The sequence below is a fragment of the Papilio machaon genome, chromosome 12, assembly GCF_912999745.1.
Source record: "Papilio machaon chromosome 12, ilPapMach1.1, whole genome shotgun sequence".
Taxonomy (NCBI): Eukaryota; Metazoa; Arthropoda; class Insecta; order Lepidoptera; family Papilionidae; genus Papilio; species Papilio machaon.
In genome coordinates, this window is record NC_059997.1 from 6,217,301 (window position 1) to 6,238,936 (window position 21,636).

The following is a 21,636-nucleotide window of genomic DNA, read 5'->3' on the forward strand; positions in this document are numbered from 1 at the left end:
TAAAATCGGTATACATGAAAGTTTGATGATGAATATCTTTTGAACGCTTAATTTAATCGCCAAAACATATGATACCATTTTTATAGAGCAGTTAATTTGCTACAAAAATTTCTATTGCGCATTCAATAATAGCCATTTCTTGTCGAGTTATAAAATTCATAAACAAAAGTGACATTTGACTTAAAATAATCAATCTTAAATCTTCAATATTAGTGAAATGGTGAGGTTTACGGAAAAAACATAAGATACCTTTTTTGTAGAGCATTAAATTTCCTACAAAATTCTTAAAAAAATTTTTCTGTACGACCAATTAATGATGAGGAATGAATTTTTTTCTATTGGACTGAGAAAAAAATGAAAAACTGCGACGCGGAGGATCTTCCTATTAAAATTAAGAGTTCATATTTGGTGAGAATTTTTTTAAGGTGCCTAGTAACCCATTTTTTCGTATTAATTGTAAAAAAAAAATAGTTGATTTTTTTGACCCACCCTATTGTCCATTTTTCTTGAGTTGAGTTTATTTACTTGCGTAATAGAAGAATTATTTATTTTAATGATTTTACCTCATATAAAAGATCAACCAGATACGCGAAAATATATAATGAACAAAACTATTTTTTTATCGTATTAAATATTGTCTTAGTTTCATAGATTATAAAAAGAAATGACCTTTCAAGGAAAACCCAAAGAGCTCTCTTTTACAGAAAAAACTTTAATAGTTTTATATTTTTACTAGCTGTCGACCGCGACTACGTCCGCGCGGAATTGAAAAAAAAATAATGAATAGCATATGTGTCATTCCAGACTATGCTCTACCTCTATGCCACATTTCATCGAGATCCATACAGCCGTTCTGGAGATACCTTCAAAGAAATATCCATCCATCTCAACATTCGCATTTATAATATTAGTAAGATTTTCTTAAGAAAAATTGACTCCTAAGAAAAAGTTTCAGTATAATTGATACAAATTCGCATTTTAAACTTTAAAAAACCTTAAGCGCAAGATTAACAAAAGTTTATTCAAAACAATTAAATTTCAAAATGAAATTGTTAACAAATTTTCAATTAAACTCTTTTTTTCGTGTTTAAACTCCTCAGTACGGTGTAGTCGGAAGCCTACGCACGCCTACGCTGTAGGGGCGGCGTAGCGCGTAGCACCAACCGCTATGCGAGCGGGTCCACCTCAGGCGTATAAAACGAACCAGTGGGGACGTTCCAAGCCATTCCGGTTCCATCAGCCCAACGTGTGTGACGCTTTACTAGTTGTGACAGTGTCCTCGCGTCCGGTTACGATAACTTAGAAGGTAAGTTATACTTGACTTAATATAAGTTACAAAGCTTATTAGAACGAAAAAAAAAATTGTATGGAGTTTTTGTAAAGTTTTAATTTTTTTTATAAATTTATAAAAATAAGAAAGGGTTCCCTGTTATTATTAATAAAGAAAATATAATTTTCTAGGAAAAATAATTTAAAAACTATTTGATCAAATAAACTGTAAAAATAATTGAACCATCAGTTGTATTCATGATAAGCATTAAATTATGAGCTGATATTGGCTAAAAAAATATTAAAGATAGTAAGTAAAAAAAATATTTAAGACAGTAAGTTAAAAGTTTTTTTTATTTTTGAGTCTTGCAAGAAACAATCTAAACTTATTTAATAAACAAGTTTAGATTAAGACTATTATATCTTTATAATAATAAAAATACTTTAAAAATAAAATAAAATAAATTGTATGCATCAGCGTTGTGTTGGGAAAAAGGTTACTTTTAATAAACGTAAAGAGTATGCAAGGCTGATGAACCGTTAGGGTGCTTACTGACCTATGTGACACAACATGATCTAGATATTGGTTCCATTTTACCGTCAGTTTACATTGCCCAAACACACGATCAAAAATAAATGGTCATCCCTTACACTAGCTTTGAAAGAGTAGTTGTGTTGCAATAGAAAACCAAGGTTACCGATTTTTTATAAATTTGTAGCTGTGAAAAAAGAAGTTACTGTACTTTATTTTATTTCACTTCAATAATAAATTATTTACTTAATAAAAGTGTTATCGTAATAAATTACATGAAGTTGTAAAATTTGTTAAAACAGTATTTTATTTAAAAATAAAAATAATCCTATATCAAAATAATTTTTCATAAATATAACCCCATTTTAGTATTTGATCCGTAATAATAACAACATTTAATTCAAAATAATAAAAGTCCTAAGTACATTTTGTGATTTCAAATTCGTAATGTTTTCATATTTTTATTGGACATTTACAACGACAAGCCAAACTAAACACAAATGTCGTTTTAGATTTGTATAAACATATCGTAATGTAGAGCCGTAAAAGAAACAGATCCCGACTTAAAATATCATTGGATTCTGGCATGAAATATTCATAAATCTAAAGAAAGTTTTATGTTAACAAAAAAAAAAAACAGTATTTGCACGATCTATCAATTAGTAATTTAAGAAGCAAATTATCTTATTTCAAAACCAAATTATCAGCCATTTTGAAGGCTCTTCAAATCATATCAAGTCCCCTCTGTTTACATTACATCCAATAAAGCTTTGGTCTCAGTACTCACATAATGCATAAAAGGTTAGGTATAGTCAGTCAAAGTATTCCTTTGAAATACTATACTTGGTATTACTACAAAACTATTATTAAATAAATTTTACTGAGAACATTTTGTTCGACAATTTTCACTGTGAAAATAAATGGTAAAAACATTATTATCCTTCTTTTTCTTTTTGGAAAAACAGAGATATTTATATGTTTTCTATTCGGGGAATAAACTTTGACAAATTTTCATGATTTATCATAGTCCTTGTTTTTCTGCATTTTCATTACACAAATCTTATATATAACATTCTCATGTCACAATGTTAGGTACCGTACTCCTCCGAAGCGGCTTGACCGATTTTTATGAAATTTTATATTCGTATTAATAGGCCTGAGAATCGGCTACTATCTATTTTTCATACCGCTATTAAAAATAAAATAAAATAACTTTTATTTCGGACCAGTTACATCCATAAAGTGTTAGTAGAAAATAAAAATAAAACAACAGATACAGAACAGCTATTAAGTTTTTTTTAACTGCTCGCGGACGGAGTCGCGGGCGACGGCTAGTATAAATATATATAAAACATATTATTTCATTATATTCGCTTCAGTCGAATCCAACATAAAATATCGTTAAAAGAATAAAACATTAAAAACATTTTTCCAACAAGAAACGATTAAGCGACAATTTGTTTTCAAAAGTAGAAAATCCGACATCTCGGTTTTGACAAATCTTCTTAATGTAACAGCAGGTGCAGATTTAAAATTCTAACTAAACAAGTATTAATACAAAAAACATTTTTTTCATCATAAGAAAATTTTCATTGTTTCAATTGAAAAATAGAAACAGTTTTGTTTTTCTGATGCACTTTTTTGAACTATCAAGAAAAATTACTGTAGTGTGGAAGGCATTGGACAAAGCCTATGTCCAGCAGTAGGCTGACAAAGGCTGATAATGATGATATATTAACAGTTTTCATATAAAAATATAATTGAAATATGAAGTCTCAGATTAAACTGTCTTTAGTTAGTTAAAGTATTAGTTAAAATTTAAAATTATAATTTAATTGAGAATATTATTTAAGTATTTAAAAACTCTTACAGTCTTTTATGTCATGCAGTCTTTTACTAACATTACTGTTCCATTAACATTTAAATTATCTTGACTAAAATTTCGATTTTAATAAGCATAATTAACATAAAATTGATTAAAACGGCAACCGATGGTAGTTAACATAAGCTGAACTCTTGCCTTGTTTGAACTGTCGCCTGCGACTTCGTTCGCACGGAATTTAAAAAATGCTTAATTGTATGTGTGTTCTTCCAGCCTATTTCTACATTTATGCCAAATTTCAGCGGGATCCATTGAGCTGTTCTATAAATATCTTTTAACAAACACTTTTAGGTATAATATTAGTAAGATTACGTATTTTACGTAGTCAGATGTTTGAAAATAAATACGACAAAGTTGACAAAGAAAATTAAAATCAATCAAGAATTGTATAATAAGTAGGAAAAGATCAAATGTCTTGTATTTGTGACATAAAAGTTTTTTATGTCACAAATACAAATAAGTAATTAAAAGTATATTAATGACGTAATTATCAGTTCATTATTTATCATTTTTGTAGAAAGCATCAATTGATTCACATTTATACAAAATATTTTAAAGGATATCAATTCTAAACATTTATTGTAAGAAAAACCTTTTTTTACAAAACATACAAAAGCCATATAAAAATCTTTGCACATGTGAAGAATTTTCTTGCAATTCATTCGACGTTAACTGTTCAGATAAAAAGTCTTATTGTTAAAAGGTACGAGTACTTCGAGTTATCTTTTTAATGCTGGGAAAATATTAAATTTCCGTTATGATAGAGGAAATTGAGAAAATTTATTTACTCTTCGTGCAATGAAGGAAAACTTCATTATTAATGGGTAGTATTAAAACTAGTTGTAACATGTATACACTTTTATATAAGTAGCTTTTATTGTTGACTTTAACCTAAGTTTGCTGTCCAGTGTCACATATACAGTGTCCATATAAGATATATATTATTACATAGCACAAAGTAATAATTATTTTGGTAAATTTTATTATCAATTCTTTTTATTAGACAAATTTTCAATTTAATTTTTTATATTATATACCAACCGTATCACTATTTCTTTCATTTTTGTGGAGTTCTTTTGCTATCGGTATATTAATGGAGGAACATTTTGCCGAAAATTTAATAAAAAAAAAGTATGTTTCAACGGAGATAAGCTCATGGTTAACGCAAAAGCATTTCCATAATCGTAAATGCGCTATTGTTCGCGCGGATTCACATAATTTTATTCGTTGTAGCAATGACTGCTTGTCGAAGCTAATAAAATTGTTAACGTTACGTAGACAAAGATAACATTTGTTTTTAATACTTAAAATGGCATAAAATGTTGTAACTCTGTACTAAGATTATATAGAGACGATATTTCATTGTTTTTTTTTCGTACGCAATGAAAAACTTCTCTGAAATCTTGAAAAGCTATTTTGAAAATAAAAAAATGACTGCTATATAAAAGTGTAATGATTTTACATTTAAAATTCCGTATTCTATTGTCACAAGGTCTACTTACTTACGTTGTTTATGGCTAAAGTTATGTCAACCAGAAAATTAGTTTAAATTTTAATCAACGCAGCGTCACTTAAGAAAGTTTTGAGATCTCTTTGTTGGAGACAAGAGTTTAATGTATCACGCTAATGTGCTACTTACCGTTGGTTTCTGAGAACAAAATCTCTATATAAAACATATCGTAATCCCTCTCATTATTTTTAACAAACCATAGATAACATATATTTTATACTTATGTTATCTTAAAGAGCAAATTTCACCTTGCATATTACATATAGTTATTGTCATACATTAATAACATAGCAAAAAGAGGGAGTTGTAGAAATCTCGCCCAGAGCGCTAGTAGCATTGTAACCGGCACTTGTGTAAACTACTTTGCTTTATCTCTGTTAAGTCATGACAGTGCTGACAGACGAAGGATCCTTTATTCTGACTCCATAAGCCTACGGCTTCTGAAATATTAAAAGCCAAGGCAAAGTACATGTCAGAATAGATGGTGATTAATAAACCATTTTGAAATTTCTTAACATAAATGTACAATTTAAAAACTTTATTATATCTTATTAAACTATCTTGTCTTGTTTATATTAAATCTTAATAATTTATCTAAATCTTTATCTAAGAAATAAGACTCCTTGTATTAAACAGTGTAAAATTCTCTTCGGCAATTTTTGAGTTTCATTTATATAAACAAACACGGAGTGAAAAAAAATTATTTAACACTTAACCACTCTTTAAAGTTCAAGTCGTCTCTAGGTTTGTCCCGGTTTCTCACAGGTGAAAAATCATATATTTCATAACGATGTAAAATATACCCTATGCTATTCAGGGATAATGTAGCGTTGTAATGAAGAAAGATTTTATGCAATCGTTTCTGTAGGTTTTTAGTTTATTAGTTACATACATAAATACGATTTTTCCCTTTTATAATGCTACTAGTGTAAAAGTGACAAAGTTATTAAAAATTTGTTCTAATTGTTCTCAAGTCTTTCTAATCTCGTTAAAGAACATTTTTAGAATGACATTAATTACTTCAGGATTTTCATTTTACGTCATGTTACCTCTTAACCCGCTCTTAATGATGACGTCACGCGCCTGTCAGAATAAGCACCTCCAGCATCTTCTGATCCAAATAGGGACAAAAGAGATTTCAATTATGATCAGAATGACAGAGCATTTACTTTAAAACATTATTAATAACTGTAACTTCATTAAAGAGATGTGACTTCGCATATTTTTAATAGGTCTAGTTGCTCATCTAACTAATTTAATTATTTTTAATATACCTTTCGAGTGTAGGAATTTCTCAATAGCGTAAACCATTCGATTATTTGCTAATTTAAATAGACAATAATTGATGTAACGGCAACATTCAAAATTAATCAGATAGAATTGTTACCCAATAAGAAATCCTTTGATACAATAACTATTAAATTGACCTATCTGTGGTAACTTGATAATCAACTTTGATTGTTAAATTTCAATTAGAATTTGCAAATAAAGGACTATAAGATAATATCTTTGCGGTTACACTCCGGTTGGAGATTGGAAGGACCGTATAGAGTAATTACACAGTACAATTCTCGTTTGTTCTGTCTTCATATTGTGTAGTGCAATGCAGGACCTGCTTTCTAATTGGATTTAGTTATTTGAGTAGTTTGTACTTCGATACGTTCTAAATAGAAATTTAGTTGAATTTAGTTCTCCTTACTACGAGTATACTAGCTTGCAACATCTTATGATCATCACTTATTAGGTGGGATCGTGGATAGCATATAAAATCTCAATACCACATTTTAATAGACGTCTTATTCAGTATTAGATATTATACCTTATTAATAGTATAAATAAGTTTCCCGATTAGTTTTTAGGAATAAGTCTAATTAGGCCTAATCTTTCAGTGTTTTTTTTTTGTATTTTCTAAATTACTAACTGGCTTCATACAAAGCTAAATTTCCTTTCAAAAATAATAGTAAAAAGCTCTATTGAAAATTCGATTGAAATGAAAAATATTTTGAAATACCATTTGATTGGTTTTTTTTATGATCGAAGCTTTGACTTTGGAAAAAATAAATGTTTTTGATTTATAAAAAAAACATATTTTAAGGATTTTTTCAGAATTGATTTTAGGTTACCTTATAACTAGTAGCGTCGGTAACTCAGGGGTTAAGCATTTGACTTGCAATTTCAGGTCCTGCGTTCGAATCCCGCCATGTACCAATGTGTTTTTTCGATTTACATATGTACATTTATCCGACGTTCTAACAGTGAAGGAAAACATCATGATCGAACCATGATATGTGTGAAGTCAACCAACCGGCACTTGGCAAGCGTGGTTGACTATGGCCTAGTCACCCCTAACTTGGGGTAGGTTCCGAGCCTCTCAGTGGGGACGAAGAGTGAGCTGATGATAATACCTTTTAGTAACAGTGAAGATAATTTAAACAACAGATGAAATGTGCGGTTAATACAGAATTAATATTCTGGAAAATTAACAACCAACCACCTGATTGATCAAAGGGAACTTACTATTTAGAAACATTTACAAAAGATAAACAACAGGTGTGTTGTCTATTTCAGTTCAAAAGTTTGTTCTAATTGTTTATATAAAATTAAAATTAAAGAAAGCAAAGCCTTAAAACCTTCAAGAATTCTTTTGTAAAGAAATAGTTCTATAACTAAGTAAAGTTTTTGTTTAGCGTTGTTTGTAATAATACCTAATATTATAAACTAGCTTTTACCCGCGACTCCGTCCGCGCGAATAAAAAATAGAAAACGGTGTAAAAATTATCCTATGTCCTATTCCTGGTTCTAAGCTACCTGCCCACCAATTTTCAGTCAAATCGATTCAGCCGTTCTTGAGTTATAAACGGTGTAACTAACACAACTTTCTTTTATATATATAGATAGATGCGAATTTTTAGATGGATGGATGTTTAAAGGTATCTCCGGAACGGCTCATCGGATCTTTATGAAATTTGGCAAAGATGTAGAACATATACTGGAAGAACGCATAGGCTGCTTATAACATTATTTTTTAATTCAGCGCGGACAGAGTCGCAGGCGACAGCTAGTTCGTTAATGAAATTAAAATGAACAATCAACTTAGAATTTATTAGATACACTTATTAGATATATATAATTTTAACAGAGTTTTTAATAAATACTTTCAAAACGTAAGTAAAATTATATTTGAATCCGAAATGATGAATCAAAGTTCTTATTAAATCTCAATTCAGACCAGAGCACAAACCGCAGTGTGCCAGTGATAATTACCATTGATTGTACACAATTCCTACCACACGGTAACATTTAGTAGCGTACTTTGTACTGTTTCATTTCACATAATAGTTATTTCGTCCACTCCTACGTAAAAAAGTGTATCTAACTATTTTTTAGCCGACTTCAAAAAGAAGGAGGTTATCAATTCGACTGTATTTTTTTTATTTGTGTTACCGCGAAACTCCGCCCCTGGTGGTCCGATTTTGATAAAAAATATTTTAATCGAAAGGAAGTGCTTGTAGATGGGTCCCATTTTTTTTTTAAATAACTAGAAGTCTAGTAGATTTTGATTTTAGCTTCAAAATTTGTTGCGAAAATTAGGGACAATTTTCCCTTTGCATGTTTACATGTGCGTATCGATTTTGTTTATTCATTTGTTTTCACATTCTTTATTTCATCAATTAAAGTAAACGACATTGTAAATTTGTCAAGCGTTTATTTAGTTCACTTTATATGGTTTTTTCGTTGGAAAAATGTTTCCACGAGTAATTTCGGAAACTCGTAAATAAAAGATCGGGTTGCCTACTGCGGAAATTTGCAAGAAAGAATTCGTGTTAGGCGTCATCGACAGTATTAGATTTGTACAACGCCTCTATTGGGTGGAAAGTACACTGACATAAATGTTAGTCGTTGAAGTTACAAATCTCGCAATGCTTGGGAGGTCCTCAGAAGAAATAAAACAACTTAATTTAAAAAAAATATATATTTTTATCAACTCTACGAATTCTTTAATTCGATTCGATTTTTTAGTAAATGTTTATAGATAATTATTAGATTTAATAACTTTACATTTCTTTTGTATTAACTTTTATAAGATCTCTAAATACCAGTGTACGTATTAATTTATAACGCTACAAATTGAAATACTTTGAAGACCTTGGTTCTATTGAATTATGTTGCAAATTTCCGTTTCACTTACGTAAAAAAAGTTTTCCCTTGCGAATACACAATGTGTAGTTTTATGGGAGTGTCCGGTGTTTCAAGCCCTTTTTTAATTATGACTTCCACTTAACACATTTGTATTGGGATTAAGGGACGGCGAAGTATTTTGTAATATCAATTGCAAAATTACGTACCTATTTTAGCAGGAATTTGATAGGCACAGTTATAAATAACATGTAATTTAAAGAAATAAATTGTATTTGCAAGACAATGTTCTAGGAATCAAATACCCTGTTATAGTTAATATCATAGTCAAAAACCAGATATGTCAACCCAAAACCTTTATAATAATATAATATTCGGACGGCTTGTTAAATGATTGAATTAAGGAAGGTCGTTTAAATTTCGCGAAGTCAGGGGATGATCGGTAATACGAAAGAATTGGACGAGATGTCGCCGTGAAGCAAGGTAATAACAATTTTATAGTTAAAGCTGACCCTATGATGTTTGGTATTCTGACCTTTTGAATTACAGCAACCTTTTTACGTGACCAATTTTTTTTAATGTTATTTATTTAAAAAGCGTGACAAGTTTATAACAACTTTATATAACATAGATTAAATACCAAATACTAAATTATCAATAGAACAGGAGAGGTTTTGCTTATCGTGGACTTTTATGTCCTACCTATTTCAGTGAACCAATTTTGAACCGTAAGTCCTACGAACACAATGCAATAAACGTTTATCTTTGAAACATAAATACGTGCTAAATATAGCTCATGACGAGTTTGTTGTTAAGTGTGAAAAGAAATTTAATTCTTCGCCTTCACATATTTCTTCTCATAATCATAGGGAAAAGATAGTATAAACATCTAATACCTCCCTACGTAAATAAATGTCATGTAAAAGGGTTTAATAAATGTCTGTTCTCTATTCAAGCAGACAGTACCTACGTCATAATAGCCCTTCGAGAAGCTTAAAACAAGAGTACAATACATCACACAAGTTTGTCGCACTCTGTAGTTGACTGAACTTCCTATTCAGTTTGTTCCATTATAGAAAGGCAACAGCGCTTCGTACGTGAAGTAAAGGCAGGTAGTGCTTTCTTTACAATACAAAGAATAAAAAAAATAAAAAAAAACTGATAATGTAACAAATATTTTTTATTTAACCTTTACTTTCCATTGCTGCCAATTTTTTTTGTACCGGCAGTGTAAATATAACAATTGCTGTCAAAGATAAAAGATTTTTTAGTCCGTCCGAATTATTATCTACAAAAGAACGGCGTTTTTATTTCTTTTCATTATATTTTAATACTGAAGTATAAAGATTAAAGATTTTCAGTTAATTTATACGTCAAAACTTCGATAACTATTAACAAAGTTAATGCGAGCGAGTAAATTAAAATATCTGAGCTCAAGCGACACTTTATGAACTAGTCGACGAGTTTTAAATTTCACTTACGCTATATGAAAAGCTAAACTTAACTCTTTAAAGCGTTTAGACCTTTGTTACCTGAACTGTGCTTATTATATTAAACTTTCCTTTAGAAATTATTCAGATTTCTATACCAATAGACTATTCGCAGACTGAAATTGCTTTGCATTGTCTGTTTAAGATCGCATTTTTTAAGATCGTATTAATTACTTATTCGACCTTTTAGGTGACCAAGGAGTTTGTATAGTTACTATCAGAAATGTCGAACTGGCCGTTAAGAATGCTGCACGTTAAATTCAGAAACTAAAGTGAAGATAAAAATAGCTGCAAGTTTTTACACAACTACGAGTATATCCCGCTTTATACTCGTAGATGGATATAATTTACGAGAGATAATATGCCTTTGCTTCAATCTATTCCGCCTCTGCAATTAGCATTCGACGATCTATTTTGGTCAATGTTCATTCATACGTGGAATTGTCATGTCTGTCATCTACACTGGTTATTACTGTCCCAGTTGAGATATTAAGAGAAATACTGAATTACTTTGATATATATTATGCATACTAAATGAAACTCTAAAAAGGTTTCAGAAGAATTATTTTTTTAGAGAAAAGATACGAGATACGTCAATTTCATGACTCATTAATTAATTGTGGAAGGTTCAAAAATATGTAAAAAAGTTTTTGGCTATGTTTCATGCATTTAGGCTGGAAGTTGCGGTGAGGAAAACATGCGGTTATAATATTTTTATATTTTAAGTTAATCTTACTCGGTTTACGTCAGTGGTGGCTCGTGGCATCGTCGACGACGACGACGTTGTGGGCATTTATATAAGAGTGTAAAATAATCGCCTAAAATGTCAATAAAAATCCATAAATAATCTTAGGCTTTAAAAATATACAGTATACCAATCGGTGGTACTAAAAATATGGCCAACTAAGCAATTTTTTACAACACATTTTGACCTCATCACCATTTATAATTAAAGTTTAATACGGTCCCTTATAAAAATTAGTGTAAAACACAACTTTAATAACAATAGTGTTATCTCTCAAAAAAAAAACATCCATAAATATTTTTTTTAATCCTAAACCTTTTTTAAATATGGATTTGATAATAAATGTTAAGAAAGAAATTAAATAAAATCCTACGCGCTACAAAATTGTTTTAACATTACTGGACTTGTTCTTAAATACATTCGCTCTTAAGATACGATATAAAGTAAAGAAGAAATTGTTTTTCAAAGGAATTCTTTTGTACATCTCGTATTTAATTTCAACCTTAGTCAGACAGGTTGTTTAAAGTAAATTAATATTACGTTTATCATTGTACTCGGATATGAGACTACGAGTAAAAGAATTTTGACAACATAAAGTAAATTTAATAAAAATGTTGCGACTTTTCAAAGGTCGAGACGTAATATATTTTTGAATGAAAAGTACAATTGTAATGTTTTATTTACTTTTTACTAGCATTACTTTAAACTAGCTTTTACCCGCGACTCCGTCCGCGCGGAATAAAAAATAGGAAACGGGGTAAAAATTATCCTATGTCCGTTTCCTGGTTCTAAGCTACCTGCCCATCAATTTTCAGTCAAATCGATTCAGCCGTTCTTGAGTTATAAATAGTGTAACTAACACGACTTTTTTTATATAGATAGATTTGTTTAATTTAATTCTTAATTCAAAGTTGTTTTAATAGAAGACACATAAGTGCATTATGTCCGTTGAATGATCTCAAAGATTAAGATGTATGGTTTCGTTCTTACATCGATTAGAACTTAGTATTAAGAAGTTGAGAGTAACTACAGTAGAAATACGAAGAAACATTAAGTAGTCGCTTTGCAAAGCTACTAGTTGTACGATGAATGTGCTTGGATAGCTTGATGATGATTAAAAATAAAAGATCAGTTAATAAAAGACTTTTCCCGGTGATGGCTTTTCTTTGTGAAATTACAAGACTAATAATTGAATAAGGACAGAAAAGTAAAATGTAAAAAAATTAACGAAAAAAGGTTAAACTATGATGCGAGGTGCCGTACAAAAACATTTTCTCTGGTCTTAATTAAAAGCTTGAGGCAGGCCAGTTTAAAAAAATAAATTAAGAATTATTTATTATTTAAAATAATAATTATGAATAGTTATGAGATATGAAAATGATGATAATATTTAAACTGTTTCACATGAAACAAAAATAACAAAAGTACATCGTAATGGCGATAATCGTAACCTGAGGTGCTAACAGCGCGTTAAAAGATCAGTATTGCCCTATAAAACGTTACAGCACGTGCCTGTCTTGTTAGCTCGAAGATGTACATAAACGTGGGTGTGTCCGTCTGTATATTAGTTTCAACGGAGTGGCCATAAAACAAGGATGTTCGAGCGGGTCCATTATATTACGCTTTCTTAGTGTTAAAAGGAAAGTTTAGTAGTTTGAGACATTTTCGGCAATTGATGAGGACAGGCCGTAACTAGATTTATAACCGTTTATATGAGATAAGCTGATTTTATACATTTAAGGAATTGTAATCCTGATCTTAATACAAACTCCCAGGTTAAATGGACTGGTAATGAACAAAAACAGCTGCAACGGACTTTAAAAACATAAAAAAAGTACGTAAGAGATCGGATTCTGAAGATATCGGGAGCTCAACAGGCCTATCGTTTTAAGAATCCCGTGCCTTACGAACTTTATATTAGAAAAAAACACGAAAACATAGACCCCAATTACAACTAGTTTATTTGTGAACAGCCATGAACATCTCAATGCAAGTGGTGATCGTGGTAGCGGCGGTGTGCCTGTGCCTCGTAGACGGCGCGCCCGAAGCCCGCATGACGCGCAAGCAGCAGCGGCCCACTCGCGGCTTCAAGAACGTCGAGATGATGACAGCCCGGGGCTTTGGAAAGCGTGACCGACCTTCCGCCCGGACTGAACGTAAGTAAAAGCTAATACAAACTTATTTTTCACATTGACGTGTCTACTCGTGTCTGATATTGTCTTTATTTGTTTGCCTTAAAAGGAGCCAGACACATTTCGTAGGCTCAAGATAAGGCAAGAAAAGGAAACTATGATCTTAAGATCATGTTTTTTGTCATTTGTGTATTTTATTTATTATCCGTGTAATGTAAGATCTTCGTTAATATTTCAATGCCTTTGTAATACAGCGTAATTTACAAATATTTAAGCCACATTAATATTCATCGAAATTGCACAACACTGAATGTCATATTGTGTCGTCGATGTTATTGGTGTTAATACAGCAAAGCAAAACATTGTTGACAAACGATTCCGTGGATAAGATTAACATAATAATTAATTACATCACTTTAAACTGGATTGAGATAGACAGGTAATGCTAATGATGAACATAGTATATATATGAAAGATCATCGGAAATCGGTAATTTATATGACCAAGTTTCCCCTAATCCACCTAATAAAGTTGTTAATATTTAAAGAAATAAATTGAAAATATAGAAGAATATGTATTTTACTCAATTTAAGTTTTTATATCAAATTTATTAAACTGATTGATGATATTGAGTAAGACGTGATGTCACCAAACTTAAATAGAAACAATGGGGGAGTTTCAGAAAGTTTACTGTTCAATTTTATATTAATTTAAATAGACGTTAATTCAGTTAGAGGCGCCCTGCATTTTCCTGTTATTGTTACGGCTTCTTCGGAGGTATTTTGTCAGAATAATCTTATTATTCGCCAAAGTTTTAGGGGAAAATTGGTCCTGAAATTATTTAAAGTGAATAGGTACATAAAAACGTACATATATAAATCATAAAAGTATATACGTTTCGATGTTTGAAGCTTATTTTTTCTACATTCGATAAAATATAAAAAAAAATTAACTGGCATCGTATCATCTGTTGACAGCGATGCCAAAAAATTATTACAATTATGAAAATAGTTGTTATATACGCTTCAGAAACCTTTTGCCTCAGGGAAATTGTACAACTACCTTCTCTTTATCAGAAGAAATTACTAATGTAAACAAGACATAAGTTTAGAAAAACAAAAGCGAACTATAATTGAAAAATATAGTGGTTACCCTCATATACCTTACGGGTATAACCGACGTTGATATAAGACACTGGTTATTGATCAAGCTGTGTACGTAGAAGAAAGCGTTTCTCACTTATCTTGTGTTCACGTCACAATTTTAATATGAACTTTATCGGAATATACAAGATTTTGTTTAATGTAATATAAATTACGTTTAAAAGTCACTAATGTAACGTCACTTTTAAATGGGACCTACACCACGGGCATCCATCTTTTACGTCAAGCCAAAGTTGCATTAACGGTGACTAATGAGATGGAAAATTTATTATAAATTTTAGACGTATTTTATAATTTTACTTTATCCTTTAAAGTAGCTTTATAGTGTTTACTTTAAAAGGAGATTATCATATTTTAAACTTTTCAGTACTTGGTAGCTCTTAACAATCTATAATACGCTACGCTAACGCTAATCAACAACAATAAATAATCAAAAAAACTTGAGAGGTGTCAAGGGACACCCGGATGGAACGAAGTTCCTTTCGATTAATTAGTGAAGGAACCAATGTTTATCCTATGAATAAAAAACTTAAGTCTTCACAAGAAGTACATTTTATTTCTATGAATTTTCGTTACATATTGTCACGTCGTTGCCATGGTGAAGTAGCGCTCATTCGTCGTTAACATACTTACTATAGCAAAAAGTGTCGTGACAACTTTTCGTAAGAATTTTTTCCGTCTAGCCCCCTTTTACAACACGAGATAAGGAACTTCGTTCCAAAAATACTATACGCTAATCAACCTACGCTATTATATAATAAAACAATAGTTTTATAATATAATAACGTAGGTTTTTTTTAATATAACTAACTTATCTTTTGCTTCTACGATCAACTGATGTTTACGACCAAATAATAAGCTTAATATAAGGCTATATGTAATTATAATTTTTGTCATCGAGTAGTCATCGAGTTAAGTAACAGATTGCTATTGATCTAAACTGAAATGATTTGTAAAGGCGACGTTGAACATCAATCATCATCGGAACGAGCGAGTCGCGGAACGCCCACATTTAAAAGCCCCACGGTTGGTATTGCGAGGGATTTCGGAAAAAGAACACCGGAACTGGAACTCGAAGGTATAGAAAGGAGTAATTCGGTTTCCGGCTTTGATTGAGCGATCAATTTGCTCGCAACGGAACTGTGAAATGGGCAAACAGTTACTACTAGGAACTACATTGACTCAGAAATCCCTCGGACGGACCTTTTATATGTTGCTTATGTTAAAATCAAATTTACTTCAAGTGAAATCGCAATGCGATGGCGGTTTTCAGCTTCAAAGATTTATTGGTTACTTAGCCAATACGTTGCATGCATATGTTTCAAAATTGAAGTCGGGAAATTCCATTACTACGTCGAAATGTACTGGAACTTTTACAAAATTTTATTTGTGTTTTATATTTCTACGTGAGAACTTAAGTTACGATGTACTTGTGTAAGAGGCTTAAAAATATAATGCTTAGGATCTGATTTAACACCAATTTGACTGGTGAAGATATTATCATGTGCTTTAACATTTTGATACAAAAATATTAATCTTGGCAATGTACTTGTTGGCGTTTCAACATCTCTACGAATAATATTTATTTTTCCTTATCTTTTTATTTTATAAATGGTAACAAGAACTTTGAAATAAAATTTTTGAATAAAAAGAGGTTGTTTGTTGAACAAGTAGATTGCCGAAACATACAATATACTATCCGCCAAATTACTTTCACTTTTATAGAATACAAATTTAACACTGCTTAAAAAAAACTCAACACATTTGTTTAGATAACTATGACGCACCACGCAAGATATTTAGACCCAAGACTAAGCTAATGGTTGCCTCCGATTTTGGCAAAAGGAGCAGTTACGATGATGTTAATGATGAAGGTAATTCCATAAACTATCAAGTGCTTTCATAGTGCTTTGAAATATATTCAAAATTTAAAATGCTTTTAATTTTAAGCAAAGAAATCTTACTTGAGATTTTAGATTCTAAATATAAACTGTTTTCGAAGTTATTTATAAAATAAGGTAAACGAATTCTAACAGAGGTGGAAATAAGAGTGACCAGGGGCACTTTTAAACCCAATTCAAACATACTTATCGCAAGGGGATACGGCAAACGAGATGAGACACGACGCGGTCGAGGTAAACCGATTATTGGAGATGATTTCGAAGCCAATATATAAAATAAACACCCATGTATTGGCAATGTTTTATTAAATGTTTGTTTTTGTATTCAGCCCTACAGACACATTGTATTTAACCAGTATTTTTTAATATATTACATGTCAAACCGAAAGACCCCAGGGGCTGCCGTCATGTTTAACTTAACACGAAAGGACCGCTTCAGTAAACGTAACCAAATAAAACACAATATGATTCAAAAAACCTAACATACATATAACATGTTTATGGACTGTCATACACGGACTACTCCAAGCTACAAGCTTCGACGTTAAAGCAGTTGACGTTCGCTATAGACGGAAGTGTCCAGTTCCTGATAAAAATCCTGTCAGTCGTACGCCGACCGTTTTAAGTGGTCTGTGTTTGGTAGCCTTTAGAGTGGTGCTAAACTATCGCTTCTATGAAGATATTAAAGCTTCATTTACAATGCATCTCTGTCACTCCTTATTAAGAACTGTAATGGAGGAATGGGACAGCAATGATAATATGAGGTGCCCTTTTGTTGTCAACTTGGAAAGAACAAATAATGGCAAGATTGTATTTAGTTAAGCGCTTTCAATGTGTGATGAGGTCTTAAGAAATATTATGACTGAACTGTTGCTTATTACCTATTGTGAATGTGCCTTTATTATGATATATAATAAGTATTTAAGTGCCGACAATAACTTATTCGGGACAAATACAATATGACTGTTGAATGCGTTCTTATATTTATATAAATTACAGTATTTGGTTTGGAGAACATCTGGGAGTCACTTGAAAATATGCCGGAAAAGGACAACCAGGAGAATGAAGATAAAGTTATTGAAAGGTATTTTGATTACAAATCATTTAATTAGCTAAAATGTTTCTTACTTACTTTCTTTAGTATAGTTACTTATTGTGTTTTTTTAACAATTCAGAAAGTTTAGGGTAGTCTTTCGACTTAATTTTTTGATTTTGATTTCTATATTGTCAATATATGATTGATACGTAAATTGATTAATATTTTCGTAGTTTACAATTTCAAAAGATTTTTCCCAAACAAAAATATCTTATTACCACCCAACTTTTAAGATAGTAACGTGAAATAAAATATTGCGTCACGAAGTTTACAAACTTTTAAGTCAACGAGCAAAGTTCCTAATCTTCGTATATTATTTTACCAAACAAAAATAAAATTAAAACGTTTATATGAGATTGAAAAGTGCCTTTAGCTTTATCAATGTTACCATGGGTTTCTACTGTCCAAACACTTACGAAAACTGCTTTCCAAAAATGTTAACAACATTTTGATAGCGACACGGACCTTTGTACGACGACGCCTTCAATACGTACAAAATATGAAATCCACAATAATTAAAGATTTTTGGCAATTTTATTGTTTCTATTTTTAAATGAGATATTATTTAACACATTAATTAAAGTTAATAGATGATCAATTAAACGTTTCATGCTCTACATATATTTTTACATTTCAAGCATCCCAGTGGATTGGTTCGTGAATGAAATGCTGAACAACCCGGACTTCGCTCGATCTGTAGTACGAAAGTTCGTTGACCTCAATCAGGTAACTTTTTCACAACAAGTTTATAGTGTTTTATAGGAATATGCAATTAGTTTAGATTTTCACTGGTGGTTTTACTACAAGGGATAAGTTTTTAAAAGGTTTTATTGCCTGTAATGAAATTATTACAAAATTAAACATTTCTTAAACCTACTTAAAATAGTTAATCACAAACAAATAATTTAATATTTTTCTATTTATAATATTAACATTGATTTCCTTATCTATCAAAGGCCGTCCAATTTCGTGTTAATTTGACGTTTCCACATTTGTCATTAACAATCGTCTAAATTTGCATTTTTGTATATCCTTAATAAAGCAATTAAGCTAATGAGATTAAATAATAATAATATTGTAAATGGAATAGTTAAAATTTTTTTTTATTATAATTATAATTATGCCTTTGATATACTATTTTAGGCCTATAATTGAACCTAATTATTATTTTTCATTTTAAGACCAAAGAAAGTATGGATGGATTGTGTGAAAGAGGATATGCGTAAGAAGGGGGTAAATTCATATATGACGGCTGATAAAGATGTATGGAGGAGTAGTACGTACTGTGCCGACCCTACATAGGGATAAAAGGTTGATGAAAGTGTAATAATACGCTATAAATATAATCCTTTGTTGATGAGCATATATAATTTTCTAAAATATATCAGATATTGTAGTTGTGAAAAAACTTAATAAGTAGACTGTGTGTTCTTCCAGACTATGTCCTATATCTGTGCCAAATTTACAACCCTTATCACTTAGGGGTATGAAAAATAGATAGTAAAAATATTCTAGGGGTATGAAAAATAGATAGTAGCCGATTCTCAGATCTATTGAATATGCATATAAAATTTTATAAAAATCAGTCAAACCGTTTCGGAGGAGTATGGTAACACACAACATGGTTAGACAGTTGACACGGTATTAGTGATTCAGTATGCATTGGTCACAATAGAGAGTATATTCTTTGCAATGAATAAATTAACACTTGAACCTTGATGTTAAGTGATGATGTGAATCAAAAGGTAGTACTCACTAGCTTAGTAGATACCTATTTTCTCTGCCATTGAAGGCTTTCACGTCATTCATACTTGGACGGGAAAACTGAGTCTAGGTAGTAAAGTCCAAAAATATATTACTTATTAATGGTGTAGGCCTTTTTTTATTACAATATACATAATATAAAATATCATTTCAGGATGGCGCCCTCTCTTCGGAAGAGTTACTCAGAAACGTGGTTTAAACAAACGAAAATGGCTAGTTAATTCTCTATTATTATGTTTATGCTCTGTTATTACTATGATCGCTTTATTTATTGTATAATTTTATATATGTTAAATTTACGATACTGTGATATGAATAAATAGAAAAAGATATACTATGAATTATTTGAAAAATGCAAAAAATATATATTTATTTTAAAGTTTTTCTGATTTGTCTAGAAAACAGAAAGTTTCTCCTAAAATTAATGTAAATAGTGTATTTACGATGACAGGATTTTAATTGAAATTTTAATGTTGCGAAAATGGTCCATAGATTATAGTCAACCCTTAGATAAGTCTGTAGACTGTTTTATTTTTTAATATCTTCGACTTCCGACGACAAAAAGGATCTGTTACCAAAAAGGTTTCATTACCATTAAGAGATAAAAGACTAAGATGGTAGGTGTTTTTGATAGTAGCCGACTATTTAGAGATCTCATTGTTTATAAGTTATTTTTTCTCAAAGTTTAATAGAAATCTTGATGTTATAGCGTATAATAAAGGGGAAAGGCATATTCTTTATTAAAATATTATAAACTTAATAATTAGGCTGGGAATTGTATTGTATTTAATGTCAATTTATAATTAAAATAGTATTTTGAATCTCGCTGTTTAATACCACTCTACATACATACATAACATTCTCTACTGTTTAGATTAGTTGATATTCAAATACTGAAATGTTTGGATACTCGATTACTTAGTTGTTATAATGTATCATTGTCAGTTATGATATAAAATAAATGATCGATTATCAAATAAAGGTGTTTTGTTTTATTCACTCTATCCTTACTCATTCGTTAGAGTAACTATTTATTAAGCCTTTTCCACACAGCAGTGAAAGCGAACCGCAATCAATGCGAAGTAATGCGAAATATATACAAAGTTTGCTTCATGTTTCGTAGTGTTAACTCACAATGGAATGATTCGCTGGTTGGTTGGTTTAAAATTTGGTTCGCTTTTATTCGATTTGCTTTTGGGATAGTATACTAGAGACCTAATCCCAATGATATCACAATTATATTACACAGAGTACAAAAAAGTTTATATAGTAATATTACCTAACGACATAAACCAACATGAAAAAGCTTTGTTAGTCACTGTACAAACGAGAAAGCACGTACCGAGATGCGGATACAGTCGGTAGATAAAGTTTCTCAAATCTGATAATTTTCTTGTTGAAAGACATAATTGTATGCAGTGTACCTACAAACATAAGTATATTTAATTGTGTGTTAAATTATTTTTCTTGTCTACCCCGATATCATAAGCCTGTCAGCTTAAATATACCGATAAACTTATTAAGTCAGTTTAGACCTATGAGACAGGTTCTTATATAATCTTATTAAACTATATTATGTAGAATAATGCTCCATTACTTCATAAAACCGATTTTATGTTAAAGTAATAATCTTATAATAAAGTTAGTCTAATATAAATATACTAGCTGTAGCCCGCGACTTCTTTCACGCGGAATTAAAAAAAAAACTTAATAAGTAACCTACGTCTTCTTCCAGACTGTGTTCTACATCGGTACCAAATTTCATCAAGATCCATGCAGACGTTCTGGAGTTATCTTGTAACAAACATCCATCCATCAATCCATCCATCGAAACATTCACATTTACAATATTAGTAAGATTTGAGATTTCATATCTCATAAAAGAAAACTTTTGTAATAAGGTGTGTCAAAACATTTGTAATTGTATTGCCCGCTGTAAACGGACAGCTAATAGCAGTTGGCAATGGCAGTTTCAAGTGGTTGGTACAAGTTGTATCTCGCCGACTTCATGAAGC

General features: G+C 30.7%; 1 protein-coding gene across 2 annotated transcripts; it reads left to right on the top strand.

Moving 5' to 3' along the window:
* The first annotated feature begins 1,230 nt into the window (after nt 1–1,230).
* LOC106718337 (allatotropin) lies at nt 1,231–19,842 on the top strand. Of its 2 annotated transcripts, XM_014512392.2 has the most exons (8): nt 1,231–1,306; nt 13,539–13,721; nt 15,819–15,938; nt 16,633–16,734; nt 16,897–16,995; nt 17,761–17,845; nt 18,496–18,583; nt 19,776–19,842. In XM_014512392.2, exons 2-8 carry the CDS (start codon nt 13,541–13,543, stop codon nt 19,818–19,820), a joined length of 720 nt encoding a protein of 239 aa, XP_014367878.1. In that variant the 5' UTR covers nt 1,231–1,306; nt 13,539–13,540; the 3' UTR covers nt 19,821–19,842. The 2 variants fall into 2 exon arrangements, with proteins under 2 accessions (XP_014367878.1, XP_014367879.1); XM_014512393.2 differs by lacking the exon at nt 16,897–16,995.
* Nucleotides 19,843–21,636: the final 1,794 nt, after the last annotated feature.

Excerpts from the sequence above, each read along its gene's own strand:
- LOC106718337 (XM_014512392.2), top strand. The coding sequence starts at position 13,541 with ATGAACATCTCAATGCAAGTGGTGATCGTGGTAGCGGCGGTGTGCCTG. Across the intron at positions 16,735-16,896 it reads CGATGATGTTAATGATGAAG|AGGTGGAAATAAGAGTGACC; the intron begins GTAATTCCATAA and ends GAATTCTAACAG. Across the intron at positions 18,584-19,775 it reads AGTTCGTTGACCTCAATCAG|GATGGCGCCCTCTCTTCGGA; the intron begins GTAACTTTTTCA and ends ATATCATTTCAG.